Source organism: Dreissena polymorpha, chromosome 10 (genome assembly GCF_020536995.1).
Source record: "Dreissena polymorpha isolate Duluth1 chromosome 10, UMN_Dpol_1.0, whole genome shotgun sequence".
NCBI lineage: Eukaryota > Metazoa > Mollusca > Bivalvia > Myida > Dreissenidae > Dreissena > Dreissena polymorpha.
The window spans coordinates 81,149,868-81,177,562 of record NC_068364.1 but is presented as its reverse complement, the minus strand read 5'-3'; the positions used below and the strand labels follow the sequence as shown (position 1 = coordinate 81,177,562).

The following is a 27,695-nucleotide window of genomic DNA, read 5'->3' as shown; positions in this document are numbered from 1 at the left end:
ATTATATATCCATATAAATATAATATAATTACACTACATTGTGAAACATAATTACATAAACAGAAAGGAACCAGTTTGAATGATAGAGAAAATTAGTTTGGATGATAAGATTTATCTCTAAATTAAAATTTATTGATTGACCTGGGATTTATCAATCCATTTCGTAAAAGCTCTTAGCGGGGCCTCCGCTTTATGGCTTAATATTTGTTTTCCTGTTTTTTAAGTAGCCTTCACATGTTTGCTTATAGTATGCTATTAGCCCATAGCCTACAAACAATAATCTATCGAATGTAATCCTGTATAATCTTAGCAGGAAAATGTCATGTACATGATGACAACTTCTTCGTATATTTTGGTTGATGTTTTCTAGTTTTGCAGCACATTTTACTGAGTCATTTCCTTCTGTATGAACATGTATGCATTGGATTAGGATCCCGTACTGGTTTTTGTCTTTCTTTTTGGTATAAAAAGTCGTGTGTTTTGTGTGAAAGAACTCATATAAATATATTTTTGGTTAAATATGCAACCATTTGAAGACTTATATAAGCTATAAAGAATTTGTTTTAACAACCAATGTAAAAAAAATGAAAAGAAGAAATCAACTGAGTAATATACAACATATTAAAAGATATGATGACGATAAATGAACAAAATTTCTGTAGCAAGGGAATATCAATAAAGTGACATTGTGCTTCCATACAAAATCAAAAATGAGTAGCGAAAGTTCAGTTGGATCATTCAAGTCCTCAACAACGGATAAAGGTTTAATTAAGGTCTTTATTTTAAACAAGAGGTAGGTCAAAGTTATGTTTTACATGTATAATTAATATTTTGTAATATTATAAATTGTTAACATCAACAATTAAATTCAACACTGCAAAACAGTTTTTAAAAACGATATTAACCGACACTGGTTTCCAATGTTAATTATATTTTGTCTGCGTTTTTTTGTCTGCAATTTATTGATACCCACAGCTTGTTCTTGCTGAAACGTATTAACACTGTGATTAACAATATGGCGCCCCACGCTACAGTGTAGTTTAATGTCTGCAACTGCAAATTGGCCTCTTCAATAATTTACAAATATGAACCCACTATTCGAATAGATACACTTTGAATTTAATAAGTGTATAAAACAGGTATGATAAATATTAACTTCATCTGTTCAATAAACAAACAATTGACAGATCCGTAGGGAACTATTTTTCTCCAAATTAAAACAAAAGCATCACTAAATGTCCAGCCAAACAGAAATATCATTTACATCCAGGTATTTACTTGCTCGCAAAGTACCAAGCTCTCATCATACGTGTTTCTGATTTTCCAAGGGACATAATAAGGATGTTTGGTGAAACGCAAACATCCTAAAAATGAGGTTTTGGAATTGACGAAATTGTTCAATTAGTTGATTGATATTCTTTTTCATATTTTTTTTATTCCCAATCTTATCAGTTTAATGAGTTAAGAAAATTGTTAGAATATGTTTTATAAAATGTGTGTTCAGTTTAAACATGGGCTGTCTCTCATTTCGGAGGTGATACATTGAGTCAATACAACATCCAAGATAAAGCCCAGAAAAGAACATTACTCAAAAAATTTGACATAGTGTATTAAAATATGGTTACTATAAATATATACATTTCTGTACAAAAATAAAAACGATTGGATGAAACTATGTCACCACGAGTTACCCAGCTATCTGTAGGATTGGTCAAGAAAGTTGTGAAGAAAAGTATATAAAAATAACCCACTCACCTTTGAGCCCTAATATATAAAATTACCTTTACGATGAATATATTAAATGCGGTATCAGTAGTGATTTAAATCAATTGAAGCATATAGTAACCTTACAAAGAATACTGTTATGGCATCATTAAACTTGTGAAAAAGCAAGCATGAAACAAACCAAACATATGAAGCAATACAAACCTTAAAATTGTTTATGCCCCAAAGGAGGGCATATAGTGATCGCACTGTCTGTCCGTCCGTCCGTCCGTCTGTCTGTCTGTCACACTTTGCGTTTAGGTTTCAAAAAATGCTCATAATTTCTATGTCGCTTCAGATGTAACCTTCATATTTGGTATGCATGTAAAGATGGACAAGGCCTTTCTATTGGCACACAATTTTTGACCTCTTTGACCTTGATCTTGAACTTAGGGTCTTAGTTTAGGTTTTGAAATCTGTGTTAAGGTTTCGAAAAATGCTCATAACTTCTATGTCCCTTCAGATGTAACCTTCATATTTGGCATGCATGTGTATATGGACAAGGCCTTTCCATACTCACAGAAATTTTGACCCCTTTGACCTTGAACTTAGGGTCCACGTTTAGGTTTCAAAATCTGCCTTTAGGTTTCGAAAAAGCGTTTTTTGGGTGCATATGTCAGCCTAAGTTCAAGGGTGCCAGGTTATTATTTTTGAGCTATAATGGCATAAGCGTTAATATACAAGATAACTAAGTGTTGAAGCAAAGGGTTATTCATTGACATGCTAATTATGACCCATTATACTAATTATAACCCATTATACCAACCAATGTGAAGTTGACCTTATATTTGGACATACATTTTTTAAAAACTTGGTTTAATAGTTTCATTTTGATGTCCTTTGTCTGGCAGTATTGTGTTTCTTATGAAATGATTAATATGAACAAAAGTAGCAACAAACATTTCTATAATGAAAGAAGTAGTTGATACGCTATAAGTTTGTGGATATATATAATAATACAGAATAGGATTATATTTTCATATGTGCCAATTCCTAAATGCAGTCCTTATGTTATTGGTGCCAAATAAACACTTTGGTAATGTTTTGGCAAGGTGTTCTTATTTCTTACCAATATTTTAGTAATGTAAAGAGTAAAACAGGTGTTCAATTGATTGGATAGTTATTTAATCCATTATAGCAAAAGTATGCTTTTGAAAGTGCATGGAAGTTCAATTATAAGAATAATTGGTGCTATAACAAAAGCTGTCCCAATTAGCTGATTGATTTTGGACCAAAGAGAAGTAACAGTGTCCTATTTATACATGGATCACATTTCTAAATGTGTGCTATTTGAACAATTGTATCACATTTCTAATGATTGAATTATTTTAAAGATTGTCACTTAAATGTCCTGTTAGGAAAATCAGGTCATTCTTGAAATACTATCAGATAACCTTTTGTGAGTATGTTTGGACACTGAATGCCTCATGTGTACAGTTGGTTTCACCCAAAGAAGGATTCGATCACAACATTGGGAATAGTTTGAAATAAACAATCATTAATTAAAACTTGGAATAATGCTACAGTATGAATCAAGGTAAATTGATATGAAGGAAGAATGTTGTCTTTTCGTGATACTTAGTTTAGTTTAAACCTATTTATTTTAGCTCGATTGCATCGAAAGCCTAAGGCTTTTATAAACGCTCTCGAGTCCGTTTCCTGGGCCTAGAACCAGTACTTGGTGTCTATAGGGGAGATCTAAAGAACGCTCCCATGATGGGGATCGAACCTGTGACCTCCCGGTCGTTAGGCGGACACCTTATCCATTACACCACGGCGACCTGATACTTAGGTTGCGTGACATGATGAATGTGATTATCACATTCATCATGTTGTTAATGTTGATTAAGCTTATATGATGGTTGTCACGTGGTAGTGATTGTGATGCTGAAGAATATGGTGATAATGACAGTAATGATTATAGCTAATAGGGTGTTGTTAATAATAAATAAATATGGTGGAATGTTTATTGTCGTTTAACATTTTATTAAATCTTTTAAACATATAGTTACATCATGGGGATTCACCATTGAACAGAATGAAATATGTGTCGATATCTGTGCAGACATCTATTGACAGTTTTATCTTCAGTGCAGTATTGATTGTGAAAAACTTTCAACCAACCTAAAACTATTAATTATCTTCAACTGTAGGATGTGCCGGAGATCTGTCAATACCAAAATCAATCTCAGTACACCACTTGAAAACTAAGATTAAAAAAAAAAAAAAAAGTGTTTCTACAGTTGATCATAATCTCTTCTGACTTATCTCGATGCACAAATAATGAATCATCTTCTGTTGGCAAATTGATTAATTTTGTATCTTGTCTTTATTTGGAAGGTTACTTGTCGTAAGTTGCAAATATTGTTTCACCTTTATGCTCACTGAGCCTTGTGTAAAATAAATACATGTATTTGCATACTGATAAAATATTTGAGCTCAATTTTATTTTAATGGCAAAATGTAACCTCTTGGATTAAGGTGATTTTCCACTCATTGTTTAATAATCTTCTGGTGTTACTAAATCAAGATGATTTCTTATAACAAGTAAGTACACTAAGTTTTGGTCATTGGAGCCTTGATCTGGAAAAACTGGGCTTAATGCATTTGCGTAAAGTGTTGTCCCTAGATGAGTCGATACAGGCAAATCAGGGATAACACGATCAATCTGCACTGGTTTTTGGCTCAGCCGTTTTCTGAAAAAACCCGAGTTATTGTCGTAGCAAGCTTGTCGTGTCCGTCGTCGTCCGCTGTCCGCGTCGTGCTAAAACCTTGACATTTTGTCAAGGTTTTGAATTGGCTCTTAGTCTAACATCAAAGTGCTTCAACCTACAACTTTGAAACTTCATAATTTAGTAGCTGCACCTTGATTAGTTCTACATGCCACACCCATTTTTGGGTCACTAGGTCAAAGGTCAAGGTCACTCTGACAAGCTTTCATTTATTTAAAACTTCACCCGCAGCCGAGCGTGGCACTCGTTATGTGGTGCTCTTGTTTTATAAGAAGAGACCTCCTTTTACTGCAAATTTGATACAAGTGGAAAGTGTCTTCCCTGATCAACCACTGTGATTGTAACATTGTAATTGTAACATTTATCTAATTGTCTAGTTTGGTCTTTCTTTTATTGCTCGAAAAACAATTAACAATAATATATTTAAAGCCTTTCATATTATTTAGCTTTTGTTCATAGATATCATCATAAAACAGCTATTTTATTCTAAACACTGCTGGAAATGAATCCAAATATTTACATTTGTGGTCATACATTTCTATTTATACTTGTGGATGGAGTGCTATAATTATTTACTCTTGGCGTTATAGTGTTGAGTAATTCCTCGGTTTTACCTTATCAAACATTTCATAGGCTTAGAGCATAAATGTACTATCTGCAATACAAATTTCAAGCAATAATTGAATTATTACAATAAGGTGAGGTTTTTCCATGTGTATAAGACTTGTAAAATCGTAGAAAGTGATTTAATAAACTCTGTAAATATACTTTGGCTTTATGTATAATTACAACTCTTTGCCATACTAGATCTGAAGTTCTGATATATTGGAATTTTGGATTAAAATAGAATAATTTGTTATAAAATCAATCATTCATTGAAAACGTAATTTGCTGTTTGTCATTTATGTAAAAGCATTTAAGTTTAGAGTTATTCAGGTTATGTTTGCTTTTCCATGTGCACCCTTATACAGGAATTATTGCTATTGAAGATATATCTTTAAAAAAACTGCTTTATGACTGTCGTTGAGTAATTGAATGACATTGATCATAAATCTACATCAAGTATTTTACATCAATCTCAAAACTGAAGAAGAATTTGGATTAAAAATGCCACTACATTTAAATCTTTCAAAAGCCTGGTTTAAAATAATTTTTAATTTTAAAAATGTGCTATCAACAAAATTGCTTTTATGAAGGATAACCTGAGTTTTTTTAAGTTAATTATGAGTGGCATAAATTCATGCATGGAATTAATTATTTGATATTTTTTTGTGTCAAAACAAGCAAAACTAAAAGATGAAAATTTGTATTCAAAGTATTTGAGTTCCAAAACATATACCTTGTTTATGGAAATTCGAAATCTGTTGATGCTTTATGAGTGAATTATTGGCAGCATGAGCGGATACTTTGTTGATGCTTTATGAGTGAATTATTGGCAGCATGAGCGGATACTTTGTTGCTTGGACAAATTGTTAAGCATGACCACAGTTCGTTGGATATTCACAAAGGATGGACTTTTGTATCGTCAGTATGTTACATTAAACTTAAAGCTGAGTAATGTCAATGTAATGTTATTAAGTGAATATATGTGTGTTGATGGAATAAATTGTAAATGCTATTCATGGAACAACATGGTCACAATTAAAATCGACATTATGTCTTAATACTGCTTTATCATTTATTTGCTTTACCTTTATTATTCATATGGTATAATCATTTTTAACCAGGTTTTCCGAAGGAAAAAACTGGTTATAAGATTGGCGAATGTCGGTGGGCGGGCGGGCTGGAGGGCTGGCGGGCGGAACAAGCTTGTCCGAGCCATTACGTTGTCGTTCATTGTGAGATATTAAAATCATTTGGCACATTTGTTTATTCGTTTACCATCATTAGACGGTGTGTCACGCGAAAGAATTATTTTGATTCTCCAAGGTCAAGGTCACACTTTGAGTTCAAAGGTCAAAAATGGCCAGAAATGAGCTTGTCCAGGCCATAACTATGTCATTCATTGTGAGATTTTAAAATCATTTGGTACATTTGTTCACCATCGTTGGACGGTGTGTCGTTTGAAAAAATTACGTCAATATCTCCAAGGTCAAGGATGCCACGACCAAAAAATAGATTGATTTTATAACAAGGGGGGTAACTGAACAATCAGTAACAATGCACATTTTGAGTTGGTCTCCCTCTATCAGACTTTTTGTTCAAATTGAAATCAAGGTTGCCACGAGTAAAAATAGATTGAATCTTACACAAGGGGGGTAACAATGCACATTTTGAATTGTCTCCCTTTATCAGACTTTTTTTTTAAAAATTGAAAACCTGGTTTTGTGACAATTTTGTCCCTTGTTATTTTGTTTAATTTAAGCTATTTACTTCAAATAAGCAAAACAAAATATTTACTAAAACAACTGGTTTTCATCTGTTTGAAATAGAGTATACTGTCTTATGGTTACAATTAATCAATTTGTTTGTGAACTTGTTCATGAACATGTTTAAAAATTACAATTTGTTCATGAATGGCAATTTGTTGTTCATTTTCATTTGCCAAGATCCATTTATATGAAGATGGGTTGATATGGAAATTAACTCAGGCTTTACAACGAATAGGTTGTTAATTTAGCTCAAGACTTGCTTTTTGCTAACCTTCTCAATGGTCAGTTGCATTTTATGTTAAACCAAAGTCCATTGCGCTATTTGTATGCACTTTACATTAGGCACTTAAAGAAAAAGGGTCTCCTCAAAAATTACTCATATCCTGTTTCTTGCACAAACCCCTGTTTCTCAACAGTTTTCTGCTAAGCTTTTATTTGGCCATAGCTATATAGGTTAAAATCCTGGTGCAGTTGCTTTGAATTCATGACACATACACACACACGCACACACACACACAGACACACGCACACACTATTGTAGAATTAAGATCAAAATTTTAAATATCTGCTTTTATTTTAATTCTCTTGAGGATGTCATGCTGATGTTGGCTTTAAATTGTTTAGATCGCTTTGTTTACAACATCCTTCTTTACCATTTGTTAACACTATTATGTAACATTCCTCAATCTTTTATTTGTCAGGTCAACGCCTGCAAATGCTACACGGCCGACATCATATGGGCACCTGGCATATGTCCAGCCCGGCACAGCGTCAACAGAAAATGGAAACGGGGTCCCATTAAGAATGCACAGACCAAAAACAGCTGCGGCCATACTTGGCATCACCAGAGAGTAAGCTTAGATACCATGGTTACTGAAAATGTGGACCAATATCCTTCTATGATTATATTAATTTAAATATCTCATTTTGAATATGAAAAATTGAGGCTTAAGTGATAAATCAGATTTACTTTTCGTGAAAGGTTTCACCTGGGAGAGTGATAATTTCTATTCTTGAACAATGTGGCATGCCAAATAACTTTTATTGACCATAACGTCACCTGTTGCAACTGTGCATGTGTGATTATAGCCCTGTGTCTTTTGTTCTGTCACTGTATTATTTGAAGTGGATTCATTGTGCCCAAAGATGTGTCATGGGTGAATCCGTGTCTCTAGTTTCGAAAGATTTTTTGTGTGACTTCTGTCACCTCTCTTTTAAGCAATTTTAATGTAGCAAATTCTTTAAAACCTTTGATTGTCTTTTAATGCTATTGGATAAACACTGAAAACTTGGATATTGATTTTTGTCAAGCATCGAAGGTTACATTGGGAAAAGGATAATCTTGGATATTGATTTTTGTCAAGCATGAAGGTTACAGTGTGGAAAAGGATAAACTTGGATATTGATTTTTGTCGAGCATGAAGGTTACAGTGGGGAAAAGGATAAACTTGGATATTGATTTTTGTCAAGCATGAAGGTTACAGTGGGGAAAAGGATAAACTTGGATATTGATTTTTGTCAAGCATGAAGGTTACAGTGGGGAAAAGGATAAACTTGGATATTGATTTTTGTCGAGCATGAAGGTTACAGTGGGGAAAAGGATATACTTGGATATTGATTTTTGTCAAGCATGAAGGTTACAGTGGGGAAAAGGATATAGTGTCCTCCTAGGGACAAAAGGAGGTCACAGGTTCAAATCCACTTGTGGGAGTGTTCTTTAGATCTCCCACAGAGACACCAATTCCTTGTTCAACCCAGGAATCTGGCTCAAAGAGCATTTCAATAAACCTTAGGCTTTTGATGCAATCAAGCCAAATTAAATAGGCTTGAACAAACCATGCATTGATTGACCTTTCCTCTACGTGCAGCTGTGACCGTGTGATACAGCTGGAGCATGAGCCTACGCGACGCCACAACCTGGAGGCTCACATGCCTATGAAGAAGTCCAAGCCCCCGCCCTGGCAGTCCAAGATTGATGTATGTATGCACATTAGCCAGATAGCAATAAGCTGGTCACTTCTTATTAAATATCCTACAACATATTTTTATTGCAATTGTGATAAATGCACAAATGCTTCATACGGATGGTGTCCAGACAATGTTTATAGAATAAAAATAAAATTTGAAGTACAAAAACTTTATTGAAATTCAAGCAAGAGCAAAAGCATTGACAAAAAATAAGCTTGATGGCTACATCCCACAATCAAAATTAAAACCACCAGAAATGAGACACTGTAATTTTTATAGGCGCAATATATTTTAGCATACATATTTTATCAGAAGGCATTTGATTGTGTTTTAAACCTTTTATGTGAAAAATATTTTTATGACAATTGAGAAAAGCACCAGTACCACGCCAATAAGGAAAAATTAGTGCCAAAACTCTGAAATTGGGAAAATGTGTGTTGTGAATAATGGCTCTTTTAAATTGCTTGGTACTTAATTGCACCAACCCATCTTTATATTCTTTTACGTGCCTTTTTGCTGCAGTATTATTTTTATACCCCCGTAACGAATGATCGGGGGTGTATTGTTTTGGGCCTTTCTGTCATTGTATGTGTGTATGTGTGTCTGTCTGTCCCAAAACTTTAACCTTGGTCATAACTTTTGCAATAGTGAAGGTAGCAACTTGATATTTGGCATGTGTATCTCATGGAGCTGCACATTTTGAGTGGTGAAAGGTCAAGGTCATCCTTCAAGGTCAAAGGTCATTTATTTCGATGTCAAAGGTCATTTGTTTCTAAAATAGCTGCCGTGTGGCTTCATTTTAAGCGGCGCAGTAGGGGCATTGTGTTTCACAAACACAGCTCTTGTTCAGTGCTCATTTCAAGTCTATACTTGTAGAAAATGGTCTTTTTAATGTAACTTTTTATTCCTTATAAGAATTTTTCTGACATAATTTTGTCATTTTTCATCTATTGAGAAAACGCTTTTTAAGGGAACTTAATAAAGAAGAAAAAATTCTGTACAATAACATAGAATGTTGTCACAGTGATTAAGAAACTTGGCTTAATGTTTGCAAATTTAGAAAAACATCCAGAATTTTCAGGTTAGTTGAGTTGCTTTATAGGGCAGAAAGTTGTTGCAGTATATTGCAGTATGGTGTTTGGATTGCACAATTTTAGCAGCTCTATGTATTGCATTATGCGGCTTTATCAGGTGAAACAATTTTCGGAATAAAGTTTATTTACTGTTTTACTTCTTAAACTCTAGCATCAATAATCCAAAATGTTTAATAACTTGATGAAAGACTCTTAGTCCCAGCAAAAACCTTTACACTTCTTTTAAAAATGTCAACCTTTAATTCAATCATCCATAACTCGAGCAAAATGTGTTGGGCCCTAATCCTCTGCGATATTTAAATTAACCCTCTATAACGTGCATCTTTTAAATGACTGCCTTACAGGGGTATATCTTTGCTCCTCATTATAGCTGCAAATTCATAAAACGGGATTTGTTCTCAACACATGTCAACTAGAGGAATTTAATTCAATGTGTTGCATTGATATACATTGATATACATTGATGTACATATTCATTTTATTACATGAAAAATTTGCCATGGTTTATATATGGAAAAAAAATACACAGAAAGAAGTTGTAATGCACTTTTGCTTTATTTATAAACATATTTTCATTATATTTGAATAGCATAAGTATTTATCTCTACAAGTTTTATTTACCACATTTTATTAAATTGAGACCCTTGATAACTCAAGCATTTCAGTCATCCCAGTGCGGCTTTGAGTAAAAGAAGTTTTACTGTATTGCAATATGGTCAAGATTTATCAACCATGACAAGTCTAGTTTATGAACTGATCCATGAACAGTTCATGCAAACCAATAAATGACCACTTTGTTCATGAACCAGTTCATGAAATATGTGTTATGTTTCATGAACTATTCATATACTTGTTCATTCAATTGTTCATGAGCTTATTAATGACCAAAATGGCCATTAATTGTTCATGAAATGTTTCAGAACATTTAATTTACATTTTGCAGGCAACTGTAATTCAAGCTTTTATTATAACCCAACTATAATAATTTTTACTTAGCATTATAGCATAATGTTTATATTTATTTGCATGTTGGCTATCAGGTAGAAATTACCCCAAAAAGAGCTCCAAAATCAAGCTGAATCAAGAATTATTATCTTTATTATTAACAATGTATATTCTGTCTCTATAATGTGTCAACTGACAATCAAGAGCCAATCGATTTAACAAATGTGTTCCAATAAAGACTCAATTATGAAAAATCAATATTCATTTGAAACAATAAAATTGAACATTTAAAATATCAATTATGTGTTTATTTGATTCTTTTATTTAGAAAGTGGTTTAAAATTGGTTTTTATTTTCTCACTTTCCCATATGATTTAACCATCCAAGGGATAAAACTTTTGGCATGTGCATGATAATATTTAAATTGTTTTATTGTCAGAAATAATAGAAGCATTGGCTTGCACTATTGGCTTGCTTTTCAACAGATTGAAACAGTATGTATGCATGCTATTGAAAGCCCAACTATGTCTTTTGTTTAAGAAAGGAGAGTTTTATGTTGTTTGTAATTGTCTGTCACAAGCGCTTTTGGCAGACATTTGCAATCTTGAAATTGGAGATAGTTCAAATATATTTAATAGCAATTACCTGTTTGAAAAGGAAATAGGGTTTTACTTTTATTTGAAATTGCAGTAAGCAGTGTTTATTCTTGAAACTGAGAAGTGTTTGTCTTTGGATGTGTTTGAATGCTAGTATATACACGCCTGTTTTAATTAATGCTCTGAATGGAGGAATTAATTAATAAAATAATGAATTGTTCAATGAAGAGATAATAATTTAAGAATATATTATACTTAATATGAATATTTCACGATTGAGCTATGAATTTGTTTGTAATGCATTTTAAGTAAGTTGAATTGTTCTAAATTTTTTGAAAGAATAAAGACTGAAACAGAAAATAAAAGCTCAAAGAAATACTATTTTAAAGGTGGATAAAATACAAAAAAAAATTAAAAGAAATTTGGAACTGACTAGCTGTGCTTGTGGACTGTTTTTGACTACAAAATGAACATGCTAAAACACCCTAAGAAAGTCGTGGAGGTAAATGTTTTACATAGTGTTTTTTTTCTGTTTTGTAACATTGTATTTTGTTTGTACACTTTAAAATATAGGTATACAATGACAAATATATATGTTTGATATTAAGATCATATGAACTGTTGGGTGCATATATTTAGTTTACATTCACTTCAAAGTTGACATAAATTTAGGATTCAATTTTTAGCTCTACTGGCCAAAGGCCAGAAGAGCTTATGGGATGGCACGGTGTCTGTCTGTCTGTCTGACATCTGTCTGTCTGTCTGTCTGTGTGTGTGTGCGTTAGACTTTCTCTTGTTTATCCGATAAAGTCCGAATTTTTCATCCGATTCTTTTCAAACTTGTTCAGTGTGTTGATATTAATCAGGACTCGAACCCTATTGAAAATGGGTTACATCAGAGTAAAAAGTCCAGAATTATCTCCCCTTGAATTTGAGAAAATTGTGAAATAAGACTTGGTTATGCAATAAAATCCACAGTTTTCATCCAATCATTTCCCGACTTGCACAGTGTCTTTATCTGAATGATGAGTCAAAACCTATTGAAAATGAGCAATATTGGAGTTATAAGTCCAGAATTATCTCCCCTTGAATTTGAGAAAACAATGAAAATCTTTAACATTTTGCCATAACTTTTGCAATATTGAAGATAGCAACTTCATATTTGGCATGCATGTGTATCTCATGGAGCTGCACATTTTGAGTGGTAAAAGGTCAAGGTCAAGATCATCCTTCAAGGTCAAAGGTAAAAAATAAATAAAAATCAAAGCGGCGCAGAAGGGGACATAGTGTTTCCGACAAACACATTTCTTGTTTGTTTACATATAAAGTTCTATCCTTTTGAAACTTCAACGGATGTTTTATATCATCGAGGGCCAGAACCCCATTGAGAGTGAAGAAAATTTGTCCAACTTATTGTTGAAAAGGAGCCATTTGAAGTTTAAATTTTACGTTTCTTCTTGTTTATGTGATGAATTTCCCATTTTGGGTCTGTTTTTTAAAAACTTACTCAGATTGTTCATACTATCAAGGGCTTGAGCCCTATTGATTCCAGCCAGTAGAGGGATTCAGGCCCTCATGGGCCTCTTGTTAGATGTTTTTATGCTCCAAGTAGGCTGGCATATAGCAGTTGGACTGTCTGTCCGGCATTCCCCTTTACGAAGTTTTTTTACGCAACGCTTTCAGATATTGAGCTGATTTTAGGTATGTCAGTCTACCTACATGACCTACAGATGAAGTGAGAATTTTGTTCCAGTCCATTGATATTCTGCAAAGTTATGGGCTTCTCTATAATAAGTTATTTATCCGCCACTTTCAGATATTGAGGTGATTTTTGGTATGTGAGTCTACCTACATATGAAGTGTGAATTTTGTTCGAAACAATTGATTTTTGGTGAAGTTATGGGCCTTCGGCTTACAAATTTTCTCTATAATAACGGTTTTCTGGAGTTCTTTTACAAAACTCTTTCATATATTGAGCTGATTTTTTGTTTGTGTGAGTCTGCCTACATGAGTTTTGTTCCGGTCCATTGATTTTTGGCAAAGTTGGACGATTTCTCTAAAATAGCTGCTGTGCGGCTTCAAAGTGCAGTAGAGGGCATTCTGTTTCACAAACGCAGGTCTTGTTTGAATAAAAAAAAAAAAAAGTACACAGTACATGATGATTGTATGTGGTTACAATTATTAACACGCTGTTCTATCCTCTCAAATCAACCCACCTGGTGTATGATCCTCAGTGTGCCTAGATGAGCAACGCTAAGTCTGATTTATAACAGAAGTTTTAGCATAAAAGTGCAAATAATTGAACTTAAAAAATGGGCAGTGCTTTGTGAAAAGGGAGTTTAATGCATGTGCCTTAAGTGTCTTCCCATATTAGCCTATGCAGTCTGCACTGGCTAATCACAGACAACACTTTCTGCTTTTACAATATATTTCGTTTCCAGATAGTCTAAGACTCTTCTTAGCAAAAATCCAGGTTACGCGGAAAGTGTTGTCCCTGATTAGCCTGTGCGGCATTAAACCCCTTTTTCACAGAGCATAGCTCAAATATAAAACAAGAATCAAAGTTTGAAATGATCGAGGTATTGAAATTGGGCAATGATATATGGCGTCACAATATTTTTAAAGCAGGAACAGTACACATCACTTCTGGCTGTAAAATAAACTAAAACATACAACTTTTGTTAACCCGATAATGACAGAATATGCTTGCCAAATATTTAGAAATCTGCTTTAGCTACAATCAAATATATAGACCAAATAAATACCCATTTCACTATGTCAAAGCACTTAATGGTTGTGTTTATAAGTTATAAAAATGTGCAGTATGTGGCAACTGCAGCGATAATGAAAAGATATAAACCTGCCCCATGTATTTTTCAGCCCCCTCTGGTGCCATTCGTCGTTGGTCCTGGGTACATCCTCTCCAAAAGCAAGTCAAAGTTTGCAGTCACGCTAAGAGATGAATTCTTCGAGCCTGTGCAAGATGAAGAGACTAAGTATGGTTTTAAATGCTCCCTTAGTTTGAATCTATTTATTTGAGCTTAGATGCATAAAAATATGTAAATGTTTGGTGGGACTTCCTCAAGTCCATTCTTTGGATAGAGTGAATGTTAACTGTAGAAGTGGAAAACAATTCTGAGAATGGGTCTCCCTGGTTGAAGATCTAAGTCTGGATAAATACCCACTACACCACGGCATAGCTTACAAAATACAGTCAACTTACACTTCATAGTACTCCCAACATTCTATGAAGACATTGTTATGAGGGATAAAAACTGTATTCAGAATGTTAAACACCCAGCAGCCAATTGTATAAATCTGGATAACTTTAGCCAATCTAAAAGATCACCTGTATTCAGTTTAAATATAACCAGAGTCAAATAGATCTACCTTGGCTAAATCGTATCCAAAACTTGGCAAAAATGTGCACTTGCTTGGGAAACTATTTCTTTTAAACAATTACAAACAAAAATAGATATCCGAAAATTGAAGATAACCAAGAGTTACCATAATCACTTTTTAAGTTTTCGGACACTTAAAATTAAGAAAAATTTTTGTGTTCAAAAATTTAGATAAGGAAAATATTAAAGATAACAGGTGTCCGATAATTTTAAATTCAATAAGAAGTGTTCAATAGTTTTATTTAAATTTAATCTTCTTTCTCTACTACAATATAAATACAATCTCGACTTTGCTAACTTTTGCCTGAAATGATACAGAAAAAAAGTGCAAGTATTAAAAATACTGCTATTTAATAGGATGATATCATTTCAAATGCTGTTTTGTGAATTGAGTGTTTTCTACCGGTAGAAATGGTCATTTACCCAATTACGCAAATGTTATGGTAAATTGCCCTCAGGCATGCATCTGCCAGGTTTTATGACCATAATCCGGTTGAAAAAAAAAACATGATCAAAGTGTCACAAGATAAGTGAAAACAGGGCCAAAATCTGGTTACCGGTAAATAGTGCTGTAAAATAAAATGCCATTAATGAAAGACGAAAACCTGTATGTCCACTAATTTAGAGTGTCCGAAAAGTTATTTCGGAACCCAGATTTATTCAATTGGCTAAAGAAATATATCTCTAGTACTTTTGTAGCCTGGCCAAAGAGTAAGAACCCCAGAAACAAGTACAACTCGTAATTATCTGTTAATTTTAATTAAATAGTAACTTTTCACAGATCCAAATCAGACAATATTACAAAATGGTCTGTCATGAAGCAATTCATTGTGCACTATAATAAGTCTGAATCAGATTAACTGCTTGAAAACTAGCTGTTTCAAGCTTTTCGTTTAAAAAGCGAATTGCGGGGATGCACTTCCAAATTTTGAAATCATTAACCTATCTGGATCTAAATCTACTCGCCTTCTGCGAACAGGCAACCACTTATTTCTATACCTGATTATGGTTTTATTTTCCACTACCGGTGAAACCGGAGGGAACTTATGGTTTGCGCTCTGTGTGTCAGTCAGTAAGTCAGTCAGTCAGTCAGTCAGTCTATCACACTTTTCAGGATTCTGCGATAACTTTAAAAGTTCTTCATATTTTTTCATGAAATTTGAAACATTGATAGATGGCAATATGGAGATTATGCACGTCATTTCATTTTGTTCCTACATCAAAAATTCTGGTTGCTATGGCAACAAATATATATATATATAAAAATCTGACAATGGTGGTGTTTCAACGGTAGGGGACCATATTGCTTGACAATAGTCTTGTTATTTCTTTGAATTTTATTATTTTTTACATGGCTATGGAGAAAAGTCTAAATTTATATTAATGAACAGTTATTTAATTATTAAAAAACAAGTAAGTTGACATTGCAATTTGTTCACAGTGCTAATTGTCAGGAAGGTTTTTGGAATTTCATAGTACATCATAGTGCACCATGTTTCAGTGGCATATGTTGTAGAAAAATCGCATAAACTTTTATACTGTATTGCATTAAACATGACTTGGTCTGAAAAAGTACGTAATCTACACCATCAGAGAACAGAGGTTACTGGAAGCACCTTATGTGACAATCAAATCCATCCATGAAAAGTGGTATTTTCGTGCTTTTTTCTCGTGTTATTTATACTTCAAGTTTCTCGCAAAAAAAGCCAAACTTTTTCAATAAACTAAAAAATTGGTTTATTGAGTTTGAGATACATGGATATAATTCTGTAGAACTACATGATATAAATTTAAAAATGTAGTTAAACCTGAACCTATAAACAGCTGGAATAATGTTATTTATGCTCGATTGGTCATTGTTGGCCCGGGTACTACTTACATGTACCCCAGGTACTCTTAAGTATACTTAACATGTAAATAGTACCCCAGCCGACAATGAGCAATTGAGATTTATTTATTATCATGGTTTATTGCCAGTTTTTCCCAATCTAAAATGCATGGGCTGTAAAATATTAAGCAAAAAAATCACTGGTTTGAAATAAAAAACCCTGAAAAATTATAGTCTTGCCTGATAAATATTTCAAGTATAATTCCAGAGCACTTACAAAAACACGAGAAAGCACTGTGTTTGTTGTGTATGTGATGTTTATGTATGTTAATATATAGGTAATATAGGTAATATAGTCTTGTGTGATCTTGAAATACCATAACCAGTATCTTTAACACCTTCCAACATGGAATAGATGTATCAAATTGGGAGGTTGTCAAGTTGCCCTAATTCAAAATTTTCCAAATGAGTATTTTCTTGTATAATGGCAATAGGTCAACACATTTTTAAGTTTATGTATAGCAAGGTTCTGTTTGCCCAGTTTTCTGGCAACATTCTCTGATAAAAAATGCTATTTTTTACATTGAAAAATATCTTTGTACCTCAATTATAATAGAAGTGTTTAACTGCATGTATAAATTATGTGTATTTACCAGAATTTATTAATTGTAAATTTGTTGTACCTTTAAACAATAATCATGGGTTTTTATGTGTTTTACAGATTTTGTAGACTTAAACAGACTTTTTTTAACATATCATGATAAAATAATATATGTTGAAACAAGTATTTTATGATCCCTCACCAAAAGGCATATTGATATAGAACTGGTAGGCTTGTTCTGTCCATGCATGTATGCATTCATCTGTCAAAATGTAAATCATGCACAAGTGCAAAAAGTACTTAAACCTTTCCCACTCATGCAGAAACAAACTTTGAAACCAGAACAGCCTGCAAGAACTCACTGTCTGTTCAGGTTTTATGCTGTTTGCTGCTCATCAGTATCTAAGGGTTGGAAATAAAGCCTCTTAAACTTGAATAAAGTTAGAAAGATCGTAAATTAAATATAACTTTCTAAGGGACTACAAATGCGTGAAAATACATATGGAAGTGGTAAAGTGTTAAGTTATGTTGATGAAACTCTGTAAATCGAGTGCCACATGGGGAATTTATATGCATGTCATTTCAGTATTCCTTCAAGAAAAAAATTGCGGTTACTATGGTTACAGAAATAAGTAAAACTTAAAATCTGGATTCTGCAACAACTCAAATAGTACTACATGCAGCTTGGTTAATAAAAGTCAATATGTGGATACATGTAGATGGTCTGTCATGGAGAATATGTTTTTTCAGCTGCTTACAAGACACAAATAGTGGTTTCCCTTGTTACATAATAATTAAAAATAAAATCCAGAGACTAAGAAGCCTCAACAAGCACTGAAATCAAGGTCCATGAAACTCTGTTTGTGCATAAAAGGACATATGGGGGGAATACAAATGTTTATTTCAGTCTTATTGTCCTACCTAAATTGTGGTTGATATAGTTACATTAATAATGAACCCTGTAGAGGGATTGCTATTTTGTCTTTAATAAAGCTCTGGTTAATATAGTATTGCTTTTCAATTGTAATGTACATGTATGTTCAAGTTCCAATGGTCATGGTTAACTTAAATTAATAAATACTGAAAATAATTTAACCTTAGTTTGATAAAATTGATATTTAATAATAATATTGGTATGTTTGAATTCTAAACTTGTAGTTTTAACTTCATATGTTTAGTATTTTATAATACTGATAATTCTTGTTTCGATATAACAAGATATTCTGCACTGATTGCTGCATGCCATTTTATTCAAAAACAAAAGAGTGATAGCTTTTGGTGCATTTGTCATAATCCTGGTTTGATAATGAACAAATATCATGAACCCATCATATTTCTTATCATCGGTGTATGTCACCTTGCAGATTTATCAATTATATAGTCATCTTATTATTTTTTTAATTGACAATATGGGTTTTAACAATCTTTATTTTATGTTCTTCATCATTCAATTACATTATTGATTTAATGTTTATACTTCATATTTCAGGAGCAAAAAAGGTGACCATGAAAGGTATGTTGACTATTATATTATTTGATCTTAACCCTTTTCCACTCAGAGATTACTGAATATGGCAATGTGCAAACAGCATAAAACCAGAACAGCTTTTGAGTAACTTCCAGTCTTTTCAGGTTTTATGCTGTTTTCTGCTCATCAGTATCTAAGGGTTGGAAAGAAATCCTTTAAAACTTAAATCTAGCAAGTAAGATCATAATTAAATTAACTTTCCAAGGGACTACAAACGCGTATCTAAGAGGTAATGGGTTTTTAAACTTACTGTATAAAACTTATAAAAAAAAATTTCAAGATAAGAATATAGCCAGAGTGAGTATCATTCATGATAAACAGGGTTCTATATGGAAATCCAGTTAAACTCAAAGACACTTGTGTTTCACAAAGGATTACCGTACGTTTATATGAGCCCTTCATGTAATTTTAAGGCTGTTTATTGGAGGTTGATTGCATAGAAATTCTAAGGGTAAGGAAGACACTTAAGAGTCCCTGTTTATTACCTTATATAGTACATAGAGACAACTGGATTTACCCACCATTAAATGATTTTATATTTAGTTTCAGTGGGCAATTTATAAAGTTTTTAGATTTTGCCATCCATGTCACTTGCTGCCCTTGTGCTTCCAAGGTTTATGGGTTAATATCCATGCTACCCATGTTATTCATGTGATATTAAACATACCACTTGCAAGTTTCAAGTGAATCTTTCACTCTGGTTTCCAGTCATAAACTATACTTAAAAACAGGGGTGTCAATTTGCCAAAATCCAAAATCCTGAAAATAAGCCTATCGTTTGGGGGCCAGAGCAAAAAAGGGTTAATAATTCATGTAACTTTGTTAACTATTGTTTATGACTTTGTAAACAATATGTCAAAGTAAAATAATTTGTGTTTAAGATGACATTTGTGACAATAATCTTAAAATTCCAGAAAAAAATCCTCAGATTTATATCAATATCTAAATTGGTCCTTGAGGGCCAAAATCCTGATTTCAGGAATAATCCTGAACATTGACACCTCTTATCATGTGTGCCCAATCTATTTTAACCTACCATATGAAACACGTGTTTCCAATGATTATCTATTCTATTTGTGTTCCCAGGGATAACCTGATTTCCCAGCTGCAGGAGAGGATATCAGATCTGACCTTGTTTCTGGAGGAAGAGAGACTCAATCATAAACAGACCAAACAGAAGGTTAGACCTTGACAATTAACGGAGCAAATATAAGTATGACCTAGACAATTAACAGACCAAACAGAAGTTATGGCCCTGACAATTAACTGACCAAAACATGATATGACCTTGTCATTTAACATACCAAACATAAGTTGGACTTTGACAATTAACGGAGCAAACATAGTTATGACCTTGACAATTAACAGACCAAACATAAGGTTGGACTTTGACAATTTACAGACCAAACAGATGATATGACCTAGACAATTAACAGACCAAACAGATGATATGACCTAGACAATTAACAGACCAAACAGATGATATGACCTTGACAATTAACATACCAAACAGATGATATGACCTTGACAATTAACATACCAAACAGATGATATGACCTAGACAATTAACAGACCAAACAGATGATATGACCTTGACATTTAGCATACCAAACATAACATTGGACTTTGACAATTAACAGACAAAACAGAAGCTTTAACTTTGACAATTACGGACCCCACAGATGGTTTGACCTTGACATTTCACAAAGACAATAGCAGGTTTTATCATGAAAATAAACGGACCAAACAGAAGATAGGAAAATTAACTGCTCAAACCGAAGGACGGGCCTTGAAAATAGAAGAGATGACCTTGACAATTAACAAACCTATCAGAAAGTCCTGAACAAACACAAATTATGGCCCTAATAATAAACATACTAATAAAAGGGTAGATCATTTTCAATGAACAAGCCAAACAGAAATTATAACCTTGACAATAATGCAAACATATTGTATGATCTTGACAATTAACATAGCAAACAAAAGATATAGCTTTCTCAATTAATGGAAGGCATGACATAATTGACAGTTAACAGAACAAACTGAACGTTTGACCATCTACTTACAGACCAAACATAATTGTGAGGCTATACCGGTACTATTATAAATTTATAGTAAACGATAGTGGACAGAATATTATCTGGTTGAAACATCTAAATCATTTCTGTCCAAATGCACAAACACAATTTAAGTTTAAAGTTACGCCAAATAATTATATTGTAGACTGTTTAAATGGGATTAGAGTTAAGAGAAACTTTTTCATGATGTTAATTTTATACTTTTGAAGCCAATATTTGTGTTAATGTTTCAGGGAGAAGAATTTCTGAAGGACAAGATGGACGAAATGGAGAATTCTAAAAGAAACGCTGTTGCGTACGTAAACTAGTGGAATCTGATAATGTGGGATAATTCCATAATTTGATTAACTTTAATAAATTTATTTTTTAAAAGCACCTTTTCATTTTTATTAGCAGCTTATCTTGCATGTATATGCAGTTTATATTGGAAAAAAAGATTATAATGTTGAAGTGTGATCGAGTCAACAGTGGCAAATTGTATAAATATGGATATAACTTTAACAATGCCTTAAGATAACCTTATTTGGATGAAGATAACCAAAGTCAAATACCTTGGCTAAATCTTGTCCAAAACTAAACCAAAGTGTGCACCTATTCGGATATCTGTTTTATATACAATTGCCAACCAAAAAATATATACTAAAATTGAAGATAACCAAAAGTACCCGCTGGATAAAATTTATCCAGATTTATACAATTGGCTGATCATCATAATACTATGACTGAAATACTGTCAAAACAGCAAAGAAATCCACAAACAAAAACAGAAATCTTACACATATTTAAGCAGAAATGTATGATCATCTTAAGACACTTTAGATTATATTTCTGTAGGTGACTTTTATGGCTGCTTCAAAAATAGTCTAATAAACTTATCAAATAATCTTTGGTTTTTATTGAAATAAACAGAATACTTAATTTTTAGCATAGGTGCAACGCACCTATGCTTAAGGTATATACGACATTTTGAAAACACACATCGAATGGTTGTCCATTTTGAAGCCTTACCTGATCAAAAATCAGACGAAATATCTTTTTAATTTAGTTTATGGTAATTCTTACTCTTTTTTTTTGAAACGTTTTTCTTACGTTTTCTTCCAAGAATATTGCTGACACCGTTTTTAGTGAATTTTTCTAAGACCGTTTTACGTGAAAAAACCTTCTAAGAAACTAAAACAAATTTCGTTCGTAAAACAATTCTGTTCTTGTTGATAGTGACCTCACACCTAATTTCTATTTCCTTTGTTTACTGTTCTGTGAGAGGTCAAATGTTTTCTGATTTATGACATGGATTCTGACCTGCCTTTCTATGGATTTGATGAAGTAGAGTTTGAAAATAATAGAGATGTGTTAATTGAAGTTAAAATGACTTACTTTTAGCCAGAAATTAACGTTACGAGTAGAGCTAACGGTTTAAATGTGGCATCGGATTTAATGGATTCGCGCGAATTCTGGACGAGTGTTGTGTCTGTAAAATATTAAATGGAAATCTGTAAATGTATCAAGTCGGAAAAGAAAACGGATGGTTGCATAATGGTATGCGTGAAATAATGTAATTCTACGTATTTATTTTCATAGTTATGTCATTTTGTAACCATTCACATTCGTCACTATTTGGAATTCCCGTTTCTAAAAATAGAACATATTGGTAACAAGGGGGGCGACTCTTGATGTCAGCAATCGTAAAGGTTACAATATACTCAATAATCGAGTCATGAAGGCTGTACTCTCTAAACAAATCATCATATTTTCATCGAAGGCATGTTATACACTTTATACTGTTGTTCTGGTTTTATCGTTTGGAGATATTGAGAGGGTAAGCATAGGTGTTCACTACTAAATCCCTGAAATAGGATAAAGTTGGAGATTAAAGTAAAAAATGGCACTGCAAAAGGTTACAATCCACTAGATTTTTTTTTATTTGAGTCGAATTCTTTTTTGGTTTGAACATGACATATCTGTTTTATTGCTTAAATCGATTAAGCTAAGAATGCCCGTCAAGAAAAGGTATGGTTATGGGGGTCTCTATGTGCAAAATGTTGTATTTATTTTCGCTCGAAGTTGTCGCTTTTATATCGAAACATATAAGGAAACTATTTAGTATATTTTGACCTTAACATTTACTTCAGCAGCATCTTCCCTGTATCTTGCAACTATGCTTTCAGCGCCATCGGCGCTCTCGTTTTCATTGTAGGACAACCTTTATGAAGATATTTTGTTTCATATGCTCTGCGTACTCTTTGCCTGGCCAAGCACAGGATATCTTGGTGAAATATGCTGTCAACATCAAATGAATGTCATCTTAATGCACAGCTTTTATGATTTATAAATATTTGTGGGTGCAATTTTTATATTAATGGGGATAATATATATTAATACTTATGTTACAAAATTTACTCCAATGCATGTGATTATCGGTCAAAGAATGGTGATTATCACGTATGGCCCTGTATGGCCAAATGTTGATAATCGATTATCCGCTCCAGAGCTAAAGCAGTGATGTTACGGCCAACGCATTCATAATAACAAAATAGCGTCCACATTCAGTCTCAGCCAACGGTGATCAATACAATTAACAACAACTTAAAGAAAGAATCGAACATAATGTTAACGACACGTAGCACACAGTTTGGATAGTACAATTATCGATTGAAACTGAAACTCTTCTGTACATTAGATATATGCCTCTATTTAAAAACTGAAACTCTTCTGTACATTAGATATATGCCTCTATTTTAAAACTGAAACTCTTCTGCCTCTATTTGAGCTTTAACAGGATTCATAGAACGCAAAATTTATAGTTAAAGAAACACTTACCTCGACAACTTAAATCCAATGTTTATAATAATAAAATAACAATGATGTGCTACTCTGTCCTTTGTTGTTATTCCATCCATTATTTTATATTGATTTTAAATCACACTTTTTTTAACAATTGTATCGAATGTTAACCACTTTCACCAAAAACACGATTTAAAAAATAGATTGTTTGTCGGAGCAATTTCACAAAATTGATTCTTGACAATGAATGACAAACACACAATCCGAAATAAGTTTTGGATTCGTTCGATGCTAAAAAATATTTAAATGTTAATGAATAAATCCTCCACGACGGAAGTGTTGTCCCTAAAATCCAGAGAGTCTAGCTAAAACTGTGTTTCGTCACAGAAATTACGTCACATGAAATACAACATAAATTGCGTGATAAATTGAATGAAAATTAAAGTACAGAAAGCTGGTTCTGTAATAAATAGTACAGTTAACGGGGATTAAGTATTTAAGACGTTAATACCATCGTTGCTTGAGGGCCAGAAGTGATAATCGACCCTGGAGTGAATAATCGCCCTCAGGCCTACGGCCTTTGGGTTGATTATTCACTCTGTGGACCGATTATCACTTCTGGCCCTCAGGCAACGATGGTATTAACCTCTAAATAATCTGTAACCTGTGTCGTTTTATAAAACGGTTCATAAACATTGTGCAAGAAATCATTTAAGTCTTATTAACTAACAAGAAACATACAAGCTCAATAAATAAAATGAATGGTTTACAGTATATGAAATAATTATTGCATTAGACCATAATATGCTTTTAAAAACTGCTATTGCAGGGAAAAGGAGAGAGAATGGAAAGAAGAGCTGGATAAAGTGAAGTCACAGATGACCACTGATTACAACAGCTACAAAGCCACAGCTGAGGGGCAGATAAGTGAGGATTGTTTTCCCTCATGCCCTTCTTATAAATTTGATTGGCTAATCCCCTTGAACTTACAGATAAATATTTGCTTTTTTTATTTAAAGTACAGTTTCATATTCCTGTCTAAATTAACTAATACTTTTTTTCACGGAAATAAGCAAAATGTTGTTTCTCCAAGGTTAATATCCAACAAGACTTAAGAAATATGCCACCATGAGTATGGTTAAAAAATCAAAGTCTATATTTAACGAACATCTTTATTTTCATAATGTTGCCCGACTTGTGTGTATGTCAGAGCTTTTTGGTGTTCTTTCTTGCATGATACACTATGAACTTTTGTTCAAACATGATATTTGAGTATGTTATGTCATGTTCATCAAAAGATGATTTGATCTAATACAGAAAGTTTCAAATATTCAATATTCCTTAACCCCCCCCCTTCTTATTGTATGTTGTACAATATATTGTATGTGGTGAGTCGTATATATGAACAACAAGAGATGTGTTTGTAAGAACCACAATGCCCCCTATTGCGCTGCTTTGAAGCCATATATTTGACCTTTGACCTTGAAGGATGACCTTGACTTTTCACCACTCAAAATGTGCAGCTCTAACAGAAGTAAGTAAGAGATTGAATGGAGAAATGAAAATAATTATTTTTTAATTTTGACCTTTGACCTTGAAGGATGACTTTGACCTTGACCTTTCACCACTCAAAATGTGCAGCTTCACGAGATACACTTGCATGCCAAATATCAAGTTGCTATCTTCAATAGTGAAAAAGTTATGGCCAAAGTTAAAGTTTTCAGACGGACAGACAGACGCCATATATTAGATATTTGACCTTGAAGGATGACCTTGACCTTCACCTTTCACCATTCAAAATGTGCAGCTCCATGAGATGCACATGCATGCCAAATATCAAGTTGCTATGTTAAATATTGAAAAAGTAATGACCATCAAAGTTTTGGGTCGGACGGACGGACTGACATACTGACTGACGGACAGTTCAACTGCTATATGCCACCCTACTGGGGGCATAAAAATTTAAAATGTAGATTTTCATCAATGCATGATAATCATTATCAGTTTTTGTTTGGCTGTTTTAGACATCTTGTGCAAAATTCACATAAAACACTTTTTTTTATTTATTCACATTTCAGCACGCATGAAGAAAGAGATAGAGTTTCTACAGGGGGCGTTTGACTCGTACAAGTCGTCCCTGCATCGTGAGACGGATGATAAATGGTCGCGCAAACAGGCCGACCTGACCAATGAACTGGAACAGAAGAAGAATCAGGAGCTTCAAGAATTGAGTAAGTTACCGAGCCATGGTAAAGTGGGCTTAATGCGTGTGCATAAAGTATCGTTCCAGATTAGCCTTTGAAGTTTGCACAGGCTTATCAGGGAGGACACTTTTTGCTGAGAATAGACTTTGACTTTTTTGTTTTGCAGACACTTTCTCTAAACAAAAAATCCCATAAAAGTGGAAAGTGTTGTCCCTGATAAGCCTGTGCAGACTGTGCAGGCTAAGATTGCACAAGTTTTAAGCCCATTTTTCCCAGAAAGTGGTATAAATATACCGTCCCCAGCATGGAGTCACTTTGCAGGCTGGTCCATCAGTCTGTTTAACTTTTTAATAGAATAAGATTTTGGAGCTGCAGCAAACAACTTCCTTTCACATTTCTCAAGCAATTGAATTTTTAATATGTCATTACAGTGTAGAATAGATTACAGGTACAAGACACTTTGTTCATGCCAAGTGCTCCACATGAGTTATGTGCACTTGAACCATTTTTATGACATTAGAATAAAATTGCATAAGTTTGTGGACTACTTCCCTATCTCTCATTTGATGAAATTGAAACTTCATTAAATTTTATCTCATAAACAAGACATGTGTATGTGCAAAATACTGTTGTCATGCACATTAACCCCCTACACATTCCAAAGCTTTTTGCCTTTGAAAATAGGTTACAAAGTAGTGCAGGGGTATTGTGACAAAGGTCTTGTTTTTGAATCTTGAGCTCCAAAAATTTATTAAATAAGTTCATTTAGAGCTCCAAATTTGAATAAATAGTTTGAATTTGGAGCATATGAGCAAAAAGCATTGTGTAAATACAGTGAAATAGTTGTTCCTAGTATTTGAGTCAATTTTTTTGATATCAAGCCCCAAAGATTAAGAAAATAAGTTGAACTTGCAGATCCAAAAGTTCAGTAGATCAGTTGTATTTTGCACTTCATAAATTAAGTACATAACGTGTGTTTGGAGCTAAAAGGCTTGAGTGAATAATCTACTTTTGGGTTTACAAGATTTTAGTTAATTGGTTAAATTTAAAGATCTAAAAATGAATGCATATACATTTAAATATGAGAGCTCAAATAATTTAGTAATAATGCAACAGTGGAGCATTAAGAATTGAGGAAATTTGTGTGTGTATTTTGAAGTTTATGAGGTCCTTTTCAAGCCATAGGCTACATTATGTGTGCCCCAGCACTCCTAAATAAAGTTACTAGACTCACACAAGTTGGGAGGAATTTTGAATTATAGCTGAAATTTCCAGCTATTTCATTGTTACTAAATATTTTTTTTAATTTGTGTGGTCTTGTGTCGTGGGGAAAGCCAGAGTACCCCGAGGAAACCCCACCCGTCCACCCGTCTGTAGATCTGCCGTGGAATCATATAAAATTCTATGGAAATCGTTAGATGGAATTCCGTGGAGTATTGGCACTAACTTTCCATCCGATTCCATGCAATCAATGGAAAAGTGAAAAAAAAACAGAAGGGGGACTTGATATGGGATGGAATTCCATAAAATGCCGTGGAATTCCATACAATTCCGTGGCATTCCATATAATGTCGTGGAATTCCATAGAATGCCGTGGAATTCCATAGAATGCCGTGGAATTCCATAGAATGCCGTGGAATTCCATATAGAATGCCATGGAATTCCATAGAACGCCGTGGAATTCCATGGAATGCCGTGGAATTCCATAGAATGCCATGGAATTCCATAGAATGCCGTGGAATTCCATAGAATGCCGTGGAATTCCGTGGAAAGCTATGGAATTTAATAAAAAGCTGGAATAAA

The 27,695-nt window shown here is 33.4% G+C and overlaps 1 protein-coding gene across 1 annotated transcript in view; it reads left to right on the top strand.

The window, feature by feature from the left end:
• Positions 1-680: 680 nt before the first annotated feature.
• Positions 681-27,695, top strand: part of LOC127848748 (myosin-3-like) — a 43,468-nt gene continuing 16,453 nt past the window's right edge. The window contains exons 1-10 of the mRNA XM_052381357.1: positions 681-793; positions 7,570-7,719; positions 8,737-8,845; positions 9,897-9,917; positions 14,352-14,467; positions 18,791-18,814; positions 19,916-20,009; positions 21,141-21,202; positions 24,518-24,615; positions 25,767-25,919. Of these exons, the coding sequence (XP_052237317.1) occupies positions 711-793; positions 7,570-7,719; positions 8,737-8,845; positions 9,897-9,917; positions 14,352-14,467; positions 18,791-18,814; positions 19,916-20,009; positions 21,141-21,202; positions 24,518-24,615; positions 25,767-25,919 (910 nt within the window). The 5' untranslated portion in view covers positions 681-710. The remainder of the gene's footprint in view (positions 794-7,569; positions 7,720-8,736; positions 8,846-9,896; positions 9,918-14,351; positions 14,468-18,790; positions 18,815-19,915; positions 20,010-21,140; positions 21,203-24,517; positions 24,616-25,766; positions 25,920-27,695) is intronic.